The sequence below is a fragment of the Phyllostomus discolor genome, chromosome 2 (assembly GCF_004126475.2).
Source record: "Phyllostomus discolor isolate MPI-MPIP mPhyDis1 chromosome 2, mPhyDis1.pri.v3, whole genome shotgun sequence".
NCBI lineage: Eukaryota > Metazoa > Chordata > Mammalia > Chiroptera > Phyllostomidae > Phyllostomus > Phyllostomus discolor.
The window spans coordinates 173812150-173828883 of record NC_040904.2 but is presented as its reverse complement, the minus strand read 5'-3'; the positions used below and the strand labels follow the sequence as shown (position 1 = coordinate 173828883).

Sequence of the window (16734 nt, the reverse complement as noted above, 5' to 3'; positions counted from 1 at the left end):
AATTATTACATAATGAAAGGAAGTAATCTGATATAATCCCATTACAGCCGTCTACTGCGATTATTACAATGCTCCTGGAGAATGCAGCTGGCACTACGAACCTTGTGGGACAGTGACAGCAAAAACATGCAAAGATCGAGTTATTGGTCAGAAATTTTCTGCACTTTTAGAAGGTAAGACAAATTTTAATAATATTCATGAAATACTGCAAATTATATTGATATTTTAAAACTGGAAATTGTTATTAGTTCCTGACAATTCAGGGTCTTTTTGTAATTTAACAAATAGTTGTCCTTATAATGACATTAATATTTCCACACTGGGGCCATTTTCTCTAGACATAAATTATCTGTTTAATGAGAGAAAGAGAGAGAGAGGAGACGCAGTGCTGCAATCTCGTTGCCCATTGTCATTCTTAAGAATGTGGTGCCATTTTGCTATTATCAACTTTAGTTCATGAAATCACTTAGGTAACTTTGCAAATATATAATCAGTTTCAGTAAGTAGAGATGAACTAACGGCAGGTCAATTTTACCCACAGGCTGTTATGCTAAGTGCCCAGACAGTGCTCCTTATCTGGATGAGAACACTATGAAATGCGTCAGTTTATCTGAGTGCAGCTGCTTCTACAACGACGTCATACCAGCGGGTGGAGTGATCCAAGACAACTGTGGGAGAACCTGGTGCGTTCTCTGCTGACTTTCTAAAATAATAGACAGCATATGTATATAATTTTTGACTTATTTCTAAATGACAAAGTCAGCTTTAGGTTTAGTATTATATCAGGTTAGTTAGTTATTTTGCATTTTCAGTAAACCCACATATCAGCAAATGCTTTGATATATTTTATACTGGATAATGCAGAAGACAAGATGAAATGTCACTATGTAGTTTTAAGTGAAAAGGAAGTTTGAGTTCTATAAATGCGGGAGCGTGTTTAGAGCCATTCAGACAGTGACATGGAAGCAAAGAGGTGCCGCCCACACTAGACCAGCACAGCCATCATGTAACATCATGTTCAGAACTTAGGGAGTGAGAACGAACTTCAGAGACTGACTGCAAAATGTTCCCTTACATCCCAAGAACTCCTCAGTGAAATCATTAGAAATAATAGTATGTGAAAAAACCACAAGCAATTTGAATCAATAGCATGCTTTTGGGGAACTATTGACTGTTCTCTTATTTGGTTCTGGTATGATTTTTGGTGTTAGACAATTTGTTGTTTTAAATTAGGGAGATGAATGTCACTAGGAGTTAAAGTTTCAGCTCATTTCTTCTTCTTTTTTTTAAATTTAACTTCCAGCTATTGCATCGCAGGAGAGTTGGTGTGTAGTGGTGAGTCATTGCATTTTACTCTAATTGATTTAGCAAAGGTGAGGTAAAGGGTCTGGTATCTTTTCAGCATCCCAGGCCAGCAACAACAGAGAAGTGGGTACTTGGTGCTTTAGACTGCCCCTCCGTGAACTGTGACTGTCCCGTGCCAGTGTATTCATTGATACTGAGTCACTTCAAATCCAGTGCTGCAAAGGCATTGCAGAGACTGGCATGCGGGCAGTTTTCCTGCTGCATGTGTGCCCCTGCCTATTTGTAGGTTCTGGGAATTAAAGGGGTGAGACATCAGCCAAAACAGTTTAATAAAGGGGTGGAGTGGAAGGCAAGGGTTAATATATGTAGAATTAAATAGTGGAAGAATTGCTGAGCAACACATCTCAAAAATAAATTCAATGAGCTTCAGGAGAATATATGAACTACTTTTTGTGTTAATAACATAAAAAAGAGACAAATAATTAATAGGCAACTTTAGATTAATTATTTTCAAGTTTTTGCATTAATGATAGTAATTTATGATTATTTCAGGAACTCCGTCTCCAAATTCAACATCTACAGGTAAAATCATCATTATGTTTTAAATATGCATTTCTTTTATTTTTTCATGGATAATTTTTTATAGAATCACGTGAGTCTGTGCTAGTAAAAGGTATGCTGTAAATCTGCTAATACAAACCTTTCAGATTAAAATGAACAGTTACTAGAAAGTATATCAAGATATTTCATTATACTCCTGTGATAAAGTTAGGAATATGATTAGAACATAAAATAGGTATTGTATACTGATTAGCTAAATATCATGATCCAAATCTTGACACTTAGATAATAATTGGAATAAATGGAATGACAAAGAAGTAAATTGGTCTTCCAAGAAGTACATATTTTAAAATCATGATTACACTGGGAGATCATTTGAAAACATAGAAATAAAAAGTTAATTCCTTTTTTTTAAAGAAAACTGTTAAATTTTATTTAATCCATAAATACTCCAACTTGTTTGAACACAGAATTTTTGCTTTCCTACATCACATATTAATATGCGGACGAATTAGTGTTCTATAGAACACATCTGAGTTTTGTAAAGACTATCTTAAATAGAACTGAATGGGTATATTCACGTCAAGTTTCTCAGGGTGTTTTACTTGCTACTGTGTATCAGGCATCCTCCAGTTGGGGTACAGTATATGGACCATGTCCCAAGCTTGTTTATGTAAGAACTATTTTTCTACCTGGCATACTGGGAAATATTAGTTGAAGTTGTAATCATTTTAATTTTCACAATTTTTTTCTTTCTTTTTTTTTTTTACCCAGAGAAGGTCATATAATTTCTTAATGTATGTATTTTCTGTAAGCTGTAAGGGCATTTTAGTTATGTCCATTCAGGAGAGTGGTGGGCTGAATGCAGTTTCACTGTAGTCTGGGGACTTCTCACTTCCTGGCGCTCCGACACACTTAGAGTGGCTGCAGAACATGGTTCCTGTCTCATGTGATTCAAGGGGTGGGGTTTGTCTCCTGTTGGCTGATTTTTTAGAGATAGCACGGTAAGTTAGAAACCTTAGGTTTTGATAATGTACTTAAAGTCATGTGATCATCTGTAAAGTGTTATTTAAATTTTAGTTATTGGTCACATACTTAAAGCTAAAGTATTACATATCAAGATTCTGAGCCTTATTTCTTGGCCAATATATAGAGCTTATAAAGTTCCTGTGAGATTTTGGTTAAGTGGTACTAACTGAAAATGATTAGTTATTTTTGGTAGACATGCAATAAAGATACAGACTTCTTTTGATTTAAATGAAAGATTGTTTTGTCACTTAACCTGTGCACATCATTTCACAAAATTTTTGTTTGATTAATGGCCACTGGTTTCTTCAACTAAATTTCCTAGCAAAAAGTATTCAAGTAACTTATTTCCATAAATATTGTCTTCTCTAAACAGTTTCAACTACAACAGCTACCTCCATATTAAGCAACGAAACAGGTAAAAATAAATGCTTATTTGTGTTTTGGCTTCTGAATTAGCAGCAAACTGAATCACCTATTCAGACATTTTGGCCCTATTTTCAAATGTGTCATCCTCTATTGATTTATTAATTTTTTTATTTTGCTTTCTTTAGTTTTTATATTGACTTTTTATTAATTGTTGTTCAGTTACAGTTGTCCTCATTTTTCCCATTGCTCTTCCCTGCCCTCCCCTCCCCCATCTCCCACATTCGGTCCCCACCACCACCTGCCCCCACTGTCTTTGTCCATGGGTTCCTTATACATGTCCTTGATGCTTCCCCTGTTCCCCCCGTTGTCGCCCTTGGACTTACATCTAACTTGTAATGAGTAAAAATCTTCTCTATTTGAAGGTTATGTGTCCTAAAAAGAATACTCCACATACTACTAATTTGGAGAAAGCGGTTACTGAAGAAAATTCTATGTTAAACTCTTTGAAATTAAGTTATAACTTATTTTTAACTAACATCAAAGAATTTTAAATTTAATTGCATGGTTTGCAACTAAAGTAGTTACCAGTAGGGTACAAAAGTATATTAAAATGTATGAATATCTGATAAATGAGTTTAACTGTTATATATAGTCATCAGTTTGCATTCTAGAGTTATGTAAACATATCCTTCGATACCATTTTAACATACATATCCAAATATTTGTCTCCTTTGTATAGCAATCCCACTGGTAACCAGTAGCTCAGGCACAGGTAAGCCAAATATCTGACCACAAGTTAATCAAGGGGACATTAAAAAATTCAAAACTTCCCTTTGCTGTAACTTACCTTTACAGTGGCATACTTAGGGGAAGTACATTTTCCTTTGTTTTATTTTTATGAATGTCTTAGAGGAAGACTTTAGAAAAAATGTCATACAAAATGTCTTTTTGACCCTTTATTTCTGTTCCATAGGTTTTGAAATTTTAATTTCATATTTTAACATCCATTCACCAATATAATCAAATTTTTGTGAAACATTTATTTTGATCCATGTTATGTATAACCATAGATATTCTCAGCTATACAATTTCTCCTCTACACAAAACTTAATCTTTTCAATTTTTTCTTTAATTCAGTGTCTTCCATTTCAGGGAGTACAACATCAAGCAGTGAAACAATAGGTAAGTGAATTAAGAAGGCCTATAGAATGACAAAGTTTTTTACATGTATTAAAATTATTTTATTTCAACTAATTACAATTAACATACTCAATTTGCTATATTTAGGGCCTTATCTTCCCCCAGCTGAACACTTTCACTTTCTCCTATTCTTTTTTCTGTCCAGTATGTGTGTGTGTATATATATTTAAATCCATGATATTTTTATGGAAGTATAATTGACAGATGACATTATATTAGTTTCAGATACACAACAATGATTTGGTATTTGTATATATTGAGAAATGATCACTACAGTAAGTCTAGTTAGCATCCTATACATCACAGACCACAGATTGCCATTGTTGTATTCCCTATTACACCTAGTCCCAATCTATATAGTAGTTAGCTTTAAATACTTTTTCTAGGATAACAAAGACTAGAAGAACAAGAAATTTACTGGTATGGAGTTAGAGAGAAATCAGAGTTGTTTGAGACTTGGAGGGGGGCAGCTTCTACTTCATGGAGGGGGGCGGTACAGGAGGGTAAAGTACTTTTGATCAAATACTAGATTAAATACTTCACTGAATTAAGTACTTTCCACTGGTCAGTGGTTTGTTTGTTTTACCAAAACTTGAAAGGATTAAGAAAGTTATCTTAAATTCCTTTCCATAAATTTAACAGTATGGAGATTCCTTAGAAAACTAAAAATAGATCTACTATATGATCCAGTAATTCTATTACTGGGTACTTATCTGAAGAAAACAAAAACACTAAATCAAAAAGATATACACACCCTGATGTTCACTGCATCACTATTTATAAAAACCAGGATATGGAAGCAATCTAGGTGTTCATCGATAGATGAATGGATGAAGAAGATGTGGCCTACGTATACAATGGAATCTTACACAGCAGTGAAAAAGAATGAAATCTTGCCATTTGTGACAACACAAATGGACCTAGAGGGTATTATGCTAAGTGAAATAACTCAGACTGAGAAAGACAAATATATGGTTTCACTGATATGTGGGGCCTATAAGTAACAAAACAAATGAACAAACAAAACCAAAACAAACAGAAAAGAGACCAAAGGGATGGCTACAAGAGGGAAGGGGATGAAGAAATTGGAGAAAAAGGTGAAGAGCAATATAGTCAGTAACATTTTGTGATAAGTTTGTGTGGTGAAAAATGATGACTAGAATTAGTGAGGTGATCTCACATTGTAAAGTATAAAAACGTTGAATCGGTATATTGAACACCTGAAAATAATATAACTAATATACTATTGTGTACTAACTATACTTAAAATTTTTAAGGATACTAATGAAACCTGTCTCCCAGAATGAATGAATGAATGAATGAATGAATGAATAAATAAATAAATAAATAAATAAATAAAAGCTAGCCAACTTTTCTCAGATGGATCAAAGGCATTACTGCCAGACAGGAGAAATAACTAAGTGCTCAAAAGAGGATTGATGATTTATTTGACTTTACACTGGAGCAGCATGGGTAGAAGTTGAGGTAGAATTTTATTGTTGCACATGTCATTGAGGTAAATAGTGTAGGAGTAAAGTGCACTTTTTACAAATTCAGAAAAACATTACAGAAAACTTTAAAAGCATAAGAAAATCAATATACAAAACTTCAGCTTTTTTTTCATGCTCTATATATTCGTTTTCTTTCCTATGCAATAAATGTTTCAATGGGTTCAAATACTATGAGAGATGCCTAGCCAACAATTCCAATTGAATATTATTTTTTAGAAAAAATATGGGCCCTGGCTGGCATAGCTCAGTGGATTGAGCTCAGCCTGAGAACCAAAGTGTCACAGGTTCGATTACCAGTTAGGGTACATGCCTGGGTTGCATGCCATGACTCCCAGCAACCGCACATTGATGTTTCCCTCTTTCTCTCTTTCTCCCTCCCTTCCCTCTCTAAAAATAAATAAATAAAATCTTAAAAAAAACAACTTTTGATCTCCAAAAAAAAGAAAAAATAGAAAATATGTAATTATGTTTTTTCCTATTTGCATCTACTGATCTTGACACAGAACTAACATTTACTGAGCACAGTTCTTAGTTTGTGACACATATTATCACATTTCAGACAGAAAATTTTATGAAGTGGGTCCAATTATTTTCCCCAGTTAACAAAGGAGGAAATTAAAACACAAAGAGGTTAAGTTATGTGTCCAAGTCACTTGTTAATAAGAAGCAGAGAGAGGATTAAAAGTCGGGACATCTTTTCTATATTCCACTCTAATGCTTCTGTCTTTTGATGTTTAAGAAAGAGAATAAAGTTGGATTTAACTTAAATGCATTATTGAAGTAGCATATCATTACAGATTCTAATTTCAAAGTGAAAATTGTGTTATAATTTATAATGTATTCAGTAAGCTTGTATTAAAACTAATTAAAAGTCATTGATTATATGGTATACTGACTCAGAATTAAAAAGTAGGTTTCTGTTACATAACAATTTGATATCTTAAAACTCATTTTTTCTCAAGAATTTAAACTTCAAAATGATATAACTATAGGTTATATAGATTTTTTAAATTTTCTTTTTTGTATGATATGCTTATTCTAAAATAGTACCAATCATAGAAAGACAATAATTACATCAGGCTATTATAGACAGCCAGCTGAGTATAGAGGGAAGTTAAAGCAAAAACTTAAGAATCTGAATCCCTTTACTTCTACTTACTAGCTATATGACCCTAGCTTAAGTCCCTCAACATTAGTTTTATCATCTGAAGTGGGAAAAATGAAATATCTACATTATAGGACTTTAGAGAAGAGTAACTGTTATTGTGCAGCTTAGTGTAATACATAGTAATACTCAGTAATTTTATTACTAGTAACATTTCATAAAGAATAATTCATTATATATGTGAATTTAAATTTTAGCAGAAACATTTCATATTTTTCAGTAATTAATCAGAAGCATGCTGCATCCTGAATTAATAAAAAGTTTATAGATTTTGATTTTTTCCCAGAAATAAGATATTTTACAAAACTGTAAACTCTGCAGTGCTGAATTTATTGTTTATTAGGGAAAATCTTATGGATATTCCTTAAGCTTATCTTTCAGACATTTATATTAAAAAAAAGAGTGCATTGAAGGAAAATGGAAAAATAATTTTTCTATAAAATTAAAATGGTTCTCAGAGGAATAAGAAAAACTTAGTAGTTACTGGAAAATCAATTGCAAGATTTTATTTTAATTACCATATTTCACCATGTATAATTCACAGTTTTTTGCCCAAATGTTTGAGGGAAAAATAAGAATGTGCATTATATTTGGGCAGTACCTGAAATACATTTACCTGATCTTGTGTTTGTAATTATTCATTATATAAAAGTTCTTGTATCATAAAATGTTCAAAAATAAATGCTAAAATTCCTTTATAATAAAAAACAAGTATCTAAATATAAATAAATAAATAAATAATTGAATTAAAAAATTAAAATGAAAGATTGTTTTCCTGAAAGTTTGGGCTAAAAATGTGGGTACACAGAATACATGGGAGCACATTATATATGGCAAAATATGGCAATAAGTTTATCATGAGGTGAAAAATAAATAAGATTAAAATAATAAAATAAATTATATTTATTAAGTTTGTCATGAGATAAAAATAAATGAACACAGCCACTTTGAAAATGTTTAGGGTGGATGACTATCTCACAATGCACAGAGCTGTCAGTATTTTGGTAAAGGCCTCTCTTTCCTTTACTGTTTATGCCTGGTGACAAGGACAATGACAGACACAAAGTAATGCAGAGCATCAAGTACATTATCATGGATGCTCATTTGCTAGTAATGGAAAAAGCAATTGAAATTGTAATAGTTATGGATGTCAAAACTGAGAAGAGTAAGGCTTTATCAACTTCAGCAATTGAACTAGGAAGAAAAGTGTATTCTTAGATATTCCTATAAGTAAAGGGTTATCCTTACTGTGTTCTGTCAACAATTTCAGACTTATGTCTTTTGAAAAAGGGAGCATTGTTAGAGTAGCCTGACTGGTGTGTACTTTAATCTGTGACTAGTTTAGTTAACTCTTATGGCCCTAATAAAAGATGAGACCTTGAAATCCACTTTGGAGCATGTTGCCATGTTAACTACACCAATTACGTGGGAAGGTCTATAAATATGTTTTCTCATTCATATGCTAAAAATATTTCTTGTTTGTTCTCTACCATTTATGGTGTACTACTGTGTTCCCCATAACTCCGTGTTAATAGGAGCATATTCAGGTGTGGAAATTCTGGAAAAGATTTTATTTTAGTCCATGTGATGATACTGCTTTTAATTAAGTGTAATGTTTTCAATTTGAAAGAGCTCAAATTGGGAGCATTGGAAATCCTTGGAGGTTAAATTTGTCCCGGGAAGTGGAATCTGCACTAAAATTTGAAGCCTTGAAAGCCTTTGTGGACCATAAAGTAGTAGTCTTTCTATCCTATCCTTGCATCCAGATCATCAAGACATTTTAATTCAAATGTTTGATTTTGTGTTCATTAGTGAGAACAGATATCAAGATCTGAATTGGAGTCTGCTTGATATGGATCTAAAAATTCTTCATAATTAAAGCTTGCCACTAATTTTGACAATTTACACATAAACCTTCCCTCAAACTAATTAAGATTTTGTGAAGTAACCAGAGGAGATATGATATTTTATTATGTATTTAATATATTCTATAATTCCAGTCTAATTTATAATATTACTATTCATATTGTAAGTGGGCAATAAAAAAACAAAAACTGCAAGAGATGGTACATCATACATAGAGGCACCACTACATAAAAAGCTTTATGCATCACAGTCCTAGGTACTAGGTGACTTAGATTTTAGTCCAAGTTTTGTCACTGAGTACCAGTGATCTTCATTAAATAAGTTCCCTTTTGTGACTCCAATTCTGTATAGGTAGAATAATTATAAGTTTCTCCCTTTCTCACCCCAAACTCTTATAGACTGCTTTATAGAAATGCTGCTTTACAGGAAAATATTGGAGGCTCAGATAACCAGAAGTAGAGTGAAGTCAAAGAAACAAACTGCAAAATCAGTCTCTGCTTAACAAAGAATTATGTAACTTTGTCACTGTTAATATACAGGGGTAAGCAAAGGAGGTTAATACTAATAATAATGAATAATACAATAATAAATAAATAAATAAATAAATAAAACAAGAATAAACTCTGTGTTTCAAATACTCGCAACTATAAGCCTACTTTTGCCCACTCCTGTATATTTATTCCATTCCCTCTGTATTTAGCAGAATTCAGCACATATGTATGTGTGTATTTTACACACACATACATTGGAAAGCATATTATAATGCCACTATTTAAAAATAAAATAAGTTATTATTCTCAACACTAAATATATTGCAAACTGCCAACTACTAACTAACAAAGGAATAGTCTTTCTATATTTTCCCTTGAGGTTAGAAAATTCATATCATTTCTCATTTTCTTATCAGAAACAACTTTAAGTCTACCCACTGAATCTTTGACAACAGGTTAGTATATTAGTTCCTGGTTTTATATGTTAAAAATAGATAATAGTATAAATTATTAGTAACTCTGGGTTTTTAAGGCAAAATTATATGAAAAATTGTCTTTTGAAAAATATTTAAAACAAGTAGCATACTGTTTTATTTCCATTGGTTTTTAAAATTTTAAAAATGAATTTAACTAGTTTTTGGCCAATTTATATTTATTGGCTATAATATGATTTCCAGTTTTATTTTTTCCATATTATTAAGTAGTACAGTATCTATAGCAGTACTAAATGACATCAAGCTTAAAATGTTTAAAAAGACCATAGGATAAAAGAAAATATATATCTAATGATACATTATGTTCTTTTACGTGTTTTAAGTATAAAAGTAGCAATTAGTTCCTCTATGATAGTATTTTACCCTTGTTACAACCAGTCCTGGTTGACAATATAATTAAGTTCCATTTTTTTTTTAGAGTAACCATGTCAAAACAAAAGCACAGAGACTTAATGTGACCCAATTATTGATACAAAGAGCATGGCTTTGTTTAAAAAAGTTTGCAAGGACTAAACCAAAACCTAGAGAAAAGTGTAATCAAACTAGCCAAAAGAGAGTTCACACTCACCTGTGTGCAGCAAGTCACTGAGAACCGACACTGGGTTTTGCAGTGAAGATAAGCTGTTTTATTGAAATGACACCACCCAGGAGAAGGGGAAGCTAGAGCTTGAAGTCCCAAGTTGCCTATGGCTTACAGAAGAGAAGTTTTATTGAGCAAAAGTCATGAGTAATCACAAGTAAGGGGCTTGGGGTCATGCGACTTGCTGATGGGTCCTAGATTTGGTCAGCAGTTTAATTCTCATCTTCCAGTTGTCCTCTAGTCTGGTTTCAGCAAGACTGTGGTGGGGTGGTTGTTCAACTTTGTGGGCTGAAATACATCTTAATACATCAATAAGTTACCATGGTGTGCAAAAGGGAAAGCTGTAAATCCTGTGACCCTTACTCACTGTATGCTCCTATTATATCTGCTGATTTGATTATGTGTTTTAGTAAGAGCCTAACAGGTCCTGGACTCAGCAATTTCTATAATGGTTGTCCAGGTGCTACATGACTCCTTCTTGTGGCTAGAAGAGCTGTTAAAAGAACTTACAATCCTATTATGTATTAACAGTATTTTTTTGAGGGTATGAACTCTGTCTTCAAACACAAAATTAGAAAAATATCATAGGGAATTCTGGGCAAAAATTCACTGGGTTTTCAATCCTATTTTATATAGTGGGAACTGAGTGACTAGTTATGTTAGTCATGGTAACAAAGCTCAAGATTACTTGAGATGAATTCATTTTCTATTTTTCTCAGGTGTTACAGGAACTCAGTTTCCCATCACTGTCACAGCTGGAAGTGCAGGAACGACAGAAGTAGTGGGTCCCCTCTTCACCAGTCCTTGGCATGTATCAGGTATGTGAAGTTCAAAACAGAGTACACAGCCATGTCTAAGCATGTGCTTTCAGGCAATGATGCACAGTACGATACTTTACAAAATAAAGATAGCTGACTTAGGTGTAACAATAGATGTAGGCATTCTTTACATGTAATTCAAGACTAGAGTCTTTGGTTTTCTCACAGTTTGATTCCATAAAATTTATCATGTTGTTAGAATTATACGGACCCATTACCTGGAGCGTTGATAGTGCCTGTGAACTTGTTATTAGCATGCGTTTGTTTTTCCTTTGCCTTCATCAGGGACCACAGGAGCATCAGCAGATGCAACAACAGAAGCCAAAACCAACATTACAGGCAACACAGGCTTCAGAGATGGTGAGAGAAAGAAATGAGTCAAATGCTATTTCTCCCACAGCTGCTTCTCACAGGTTGTCCTCTGTTCCACTCAGAGCCACTGTACCCTGAGTAGGGCATTAGATGCCAGGGTGGGGGGCGGGCAATGTTTGCATCGAGTCACCTGGCCATTTTACAAAAATATTCAATAGTGAGTCTTCATATATTAATAAAATTTTAGTGACATATTTATATAGTACACTAAAATGTCAGAATTATGCTCAAATTTATAATGTAACTTAATCCACATTAAAACCATGTAGTAAAATCAATGTATGCTATTAAAAAGAGAAAAATAAAAGATTTCAAGGCTGACAGAAGCAGGATTAGAACACAGAACCCTGAGTCTTCTCTGTAATTGTTCTACTGCTCCTATGCATAAGATCTATGCATAAACCATAGATCTTAACCACTCTCCCCCACCCCCCAAAAAAGTCAAATGAAGATACGCTTGCCCTTGTGCATCACTGGCTAAATTTTAACTATTGTTAGTTTTATGAATAAAACATTATTGTTCATTCTTAAGCATAGATAACTTTGATTAAAACAAACATGATGAGTTCCCCCTTGCCCCTTATGGAGTAGTGAATGTAAGTACCTCTTGCATTTTCTCCTCTGCATCACATTGGCTCTGCTTGTGTTCACCTGTTAAACATTTTCCGTGGGTCTCGGCAGTGGTCCACCCGACTCCCCTTCCCTTCACACAGTGGTCATCAAAGTGTGCTTCCCAATCCAACAGCATCTACTTGTCCTGAGAACATTTCAGAAATGCAGCTCTCGAGGTCCACCTCTGTAGAGCAATCAGAAGCACTTAAGAGTGGAACCCAGCACAGTGTGTTACTTAACAAGCCCCTTTAGCAACTGGTGCTTATCAAAGCTGAGAACATTTCCATTCTCCACTTCCCTCCCAGTTTACAATGTAGTCAGTACCCCAGACCAGAACGGAATGGACTCAGCTGTCGTCATGTCACCCCACTACTTAAAATCCTACAGTTGTTCTGATTGCTGTTAGGATTAATAAAATATCTTTGCATACCACTAAAAGCCATGTCTTTACAGTATGCATGGGACTTCTCTTTATGCCTTAATTAATAAAATCAGGGTCTGATTTTGTTAAGTAATATATCATCTGATTTTGTTTATATACATTTATTTTTCTTAGCAAATTTCTTGACCAAAAATTTATGTCATACACTATAAGGAATAAAATAGTTTATAAAAATGTGTTATATGAGAAAATCAACAGTACCACAAATTAAGAAACTGGTTTCAATTATGGCAGTAACCTGACTGAAACATCAGGGTGATGATGGTTTAGTTTACATTTCCTGAAATTTGAATCAAAATTGTTTGGGTAACAATGACAAGTTGGTCTGTTGTTGTTGTTGTTATCAGGGAGTAAGTAGTTTTAAATAAGGGTGCTGTAGGTTTTCTCCAGAAGTGAATGCCATCCAGAACTGTTTGTGCTGGTCAATGATGAGAGTATGACTGAAACAGAGAACAGGGCTTTAGAAACAGCAAATTTACCTAGGGATTTTATACCTCTTAAATAAAAGCGTATGTTTTGGATGATTTGATTTTAAATAATTTTATTTCTCTATGTTATGGTGTTTTCCCAAAACATTGATCAGGGCAGATGGAAATGTTTACAGTAAGGCTCCTTTACCACAGGTCATGTGAGAAGCAAAGTTTAGAGCAGGAACTCTGGGGCTAGACCACCTGGGTTTGGCTTCTGCATGTGCTGCCAATCAACCCAGTGACCAGGAGATGTCACTCCACCATGACTGTTAAATGGGAAGAATAACGTTACCTGCCTCAGAGGATTCATGTAAAACTAAATGAGTAGATTCATGTCTAGGGTATTTTTTAAGTGCTATATATATTTTTTTCAGCTGGATCAGGGGCCCCTACTGTACCAGCGATAGAACCCAAAGAAGACACTACACCCAGAGAACCAAGCACAGGAGCAGCAAGCCCAGGAAATTCAGGCAAGTCAGGATGCACACCTTCGTGCCCATTACTTGGTACTGAATATTTATAGGTTGAGCTAAAGATTAAGATTTGTGTAAAATTAGGTCATCTGGGTGCAGAAATCCTAGGCACCATTTTAAGATTCGTTTTGTATTAGAAACCTCAATTCTTCTCTGGCTGGCATGGCTCAGTGGATTGAATGCCGGCATGCAAACCAAAAGGTTACTTGTTCTGTTTCCAGAGCACATGCCTGAGTTGCAGGCCTGGTCCCCAGTAGGGGATACATGAGAGGCAACCACACATTGATGTTTCTCTCTCTCTCTTCCCCCTCCTTTCCTCACTAAAAATAAATAAATAAATTCAAAAAAGAGATCTCGATTCAGTCCCATTAGAAGAATGACAGGTAGACTCCTGCACCTCTAGAAGTAATGTCTGTTCCTCGCTGCTATGTCAGGCGCCTCAGGAGAATCAGAGGCCTTCACAATAGCAGCTGGGATCGAAGGCACCACTGGAGGCTCAACTGCCCCAGGCACAGCCTCTGGAGGTAGGCAGGTGGGGACATGAGGGGTCTGAAGCATCTTCATACTGATCTTAGGGAAGTCACAAGCAGCTTCACTAAGTTATTACTTATTAGTTAATGCACATATTCATGGCTTCACTACTACATAGTTTGACTGTAATGACCTCCTAGGACACATATACATTCATGGCCTAGTCTGTTTCTCTAACACATGTATCCCATTTCATCCTCATAGCTTTTGCAGTGGCTGTTCCCACCACCTACAATGAGAATTCCCCAGAGTTTCACATACCTGTTAGCTTCTTTTTGTCAAATCTCAAAATAAATGACATCATTCCAGACAGATATTGCTAGCCAGATTGCTAGCCAGAAATAAAACTTCAGCTGTTGAATATTACCTCTCTTTATATTAGTGCTTTAACACTTAATTGTTTGAAAATTTCTTTGTTTGGTTGGATAGTAATGTTATTTACATGTCTGCATGTCTCTCACATCTACTACAATTCTGAGCGGGATCAGAGAACTATCTGCTTAACAGCTATATCTGAGAAAATGTATGCAAACTATTTTTAATTTTTGCTTTATAAAATGGGAAGTAATACCATACATGTCATAGTGTTGTTCTAATGGTAAAGTGAGGTAATACTTCTATATTGCTGAGAATTTACATGACATGTAAGATATTAAAAAATGTTGAATGAGTAAAGAGTTAGAAGGAACTTACACCATAGAAAGCTAAAAGGTGTGAAATAGGTGAGTTGGTACAGGGATTAAGATGCATGAAAGTTACAGTCTTGAAAGAAAGCAGTGTACACTCTTAGGTTAACCAAGACACCTCTAAACCACTGTATGGTTACTACATATTTTCATAGGGACAACTGGACAATCAGCTGAAGGATCAGATGCTACAACAGTACCATCCTCTGGAGTGACAGGAATATTGGGACCAACATCTGGAGGATCAAGAAAAACTGAACGACCATCTGAAGTAACTGGGACTAAGGAAACAATAGCAGGAATGACAGGGACAACTAGGACATCACTTGGGAAATCAGGAACAATTCAATCATCTGCTGAAGGAACAGGGACACTGTCATCTTCTACAGAATTAGGAAAATCTGCAACATCAGCTGCAGTGGCAGAAACAACTGTCCCATCAAGTGGAGGGTCCATCACCACAGGATCATCATCTGGATCAAGAGGAACAACGAGATCATCTGTTGCAGGTTCAGACACAACTGGACATACATCAAACACAAATGAAGAAGGAACTGGAATGCCAGGGATAACTGGATCATCATCTGAATCATCATCAGCAAATATACCACAAACTGGAGGATTAGAGAAAACTGGACCATCAGCTGGAGGATCAGGGACGACAGGCCCATCTACTGGAGAAGCAGGATCAGCAGGAACACCTTCCGGAGGTTCAGGAACCACTGCATCATCACCTGAAAAGTCAGGGAGCACTAGAACAACAGCTGGAGGTGCAGGAACGAGTGGTCCAGGAGCTGGAGTGTCAGGAAGCCCTGGAGTAACACCTGGAGGGTCAGGGACCACTGGTTCAGCTGCTGGACTTCCAGGCACAGCTGGGTCAACTCAAGCAGGATCTGGGACACGTGGACCATCCGCTGGAGGATCAGGGAGCACAGGCCCATCTACTGGAGAAGCAGGATCAGCAGGAACACCTTCCGTAGGTTCAGGAACCACTGCATCATCACCTGAAAAGTCAGGGAGCACTGGACCATCAGCTGGAGGTGCAGGAACGAGTGGTCCAGGAGCTGGAGTGTCAGGAAGCCCTGGAGTAACACCTGGAGGGTCAGGGACCACTGGTTCAGCTGCTGGACTTCCAGGCACAGCTGGGTCAACTCAAGCAGGATCTGGGACACGTGGACCATCAGCTGGAGGATCAGGGACCACAGGCCCATCTACTGGAGAAGCAGGATCAGCAGGAACACCTTCCGGAGGTTCAGGAACCACTGCATCATCACCTGAAAAGTCAGGGAGCACTGGACCATCAGCTGGAGGTGCAGGAACGAGTGGTCCAGGAACTGGAGTGTCAGGAAGCCCTGGAGTAACACCTGGAGGGTCAGGGACCACTGGTTCAGCTGCTGGACTTCCAGGCACAGCTGGGTCAACTCAAGCAGGATCTGGGACACGTGGACCATCAGCTGGAGGATCAGGGAGCACAGGCCCATCTACTGGAGAAGCAGGATCAGCAGGAACACCTTCCGGAGGTTCAGGAACCACTGCATCATCACCTGAAAAGTCAGGGACCACTGGACCATCAGCTGGAGGTGCAGGAACGAGTGGTCCAGGAGCTGGAGTGTCAGGAAGCCCTGGAGTAACACCGGGAGGGTCAGGGACCACTGGTTCAGCTGCTGGACTTCCAGGCACAGCTGGGTCAACTCAAGCAGGATCTGGGACACGTGGACCATCCGCTGGAGGATCAGGGACACAGGCCCATCTACTGGAGAAG

At 36.2% G+C, this 16734-nt stretch overlaps 1 protein-coding gene across 1 annotated transcript in view; it reads left to right on the top strand.

Annotated features, from left to right (window-relative positions):
- LOC114513809 (mucin-19) overlaps positions 1-16734 on the top strand; it is a 146802-nt gene that overhangs the window by 36703 nt on the left and 93365 nt on the right. Inside the window, exons 27-38 of the mRNA XM_036016724.1 lie at positions 48-173; positions 542-683; positions 1304-1335; positions 1858-1887; positions 3269-3310; positions 4001-4033; positions 4399-4443; positions 11288-11386; positions 11672-11746; positions 13657-13752; positions 14190-14279; positions 15128-15481. Coding sequence (XP_035872617.1) covers positions 48-173; positions 542-683; positions 1304-1335; positions 1858-1887; positions 3269-3310; positions 4001-4033; positions 4399-4443; positions 11288-11386; positions 11672-11746; positions 13657-13752; positions 14190-14279; positions 15128-15481 — 1164 coding nt within the window. The remainder of the gene's footprint in view (positions 1-47; positions 174-541; positions 684-1303; positions 1336-1857; positions 1888-3268; positions 3311-4000; positions 4034-4398; positions 4444-11287; positions 11387-11671; positions 11747-13656; positions 13753-14189; positions 14280-15127; positions 15482-16734) is intronic.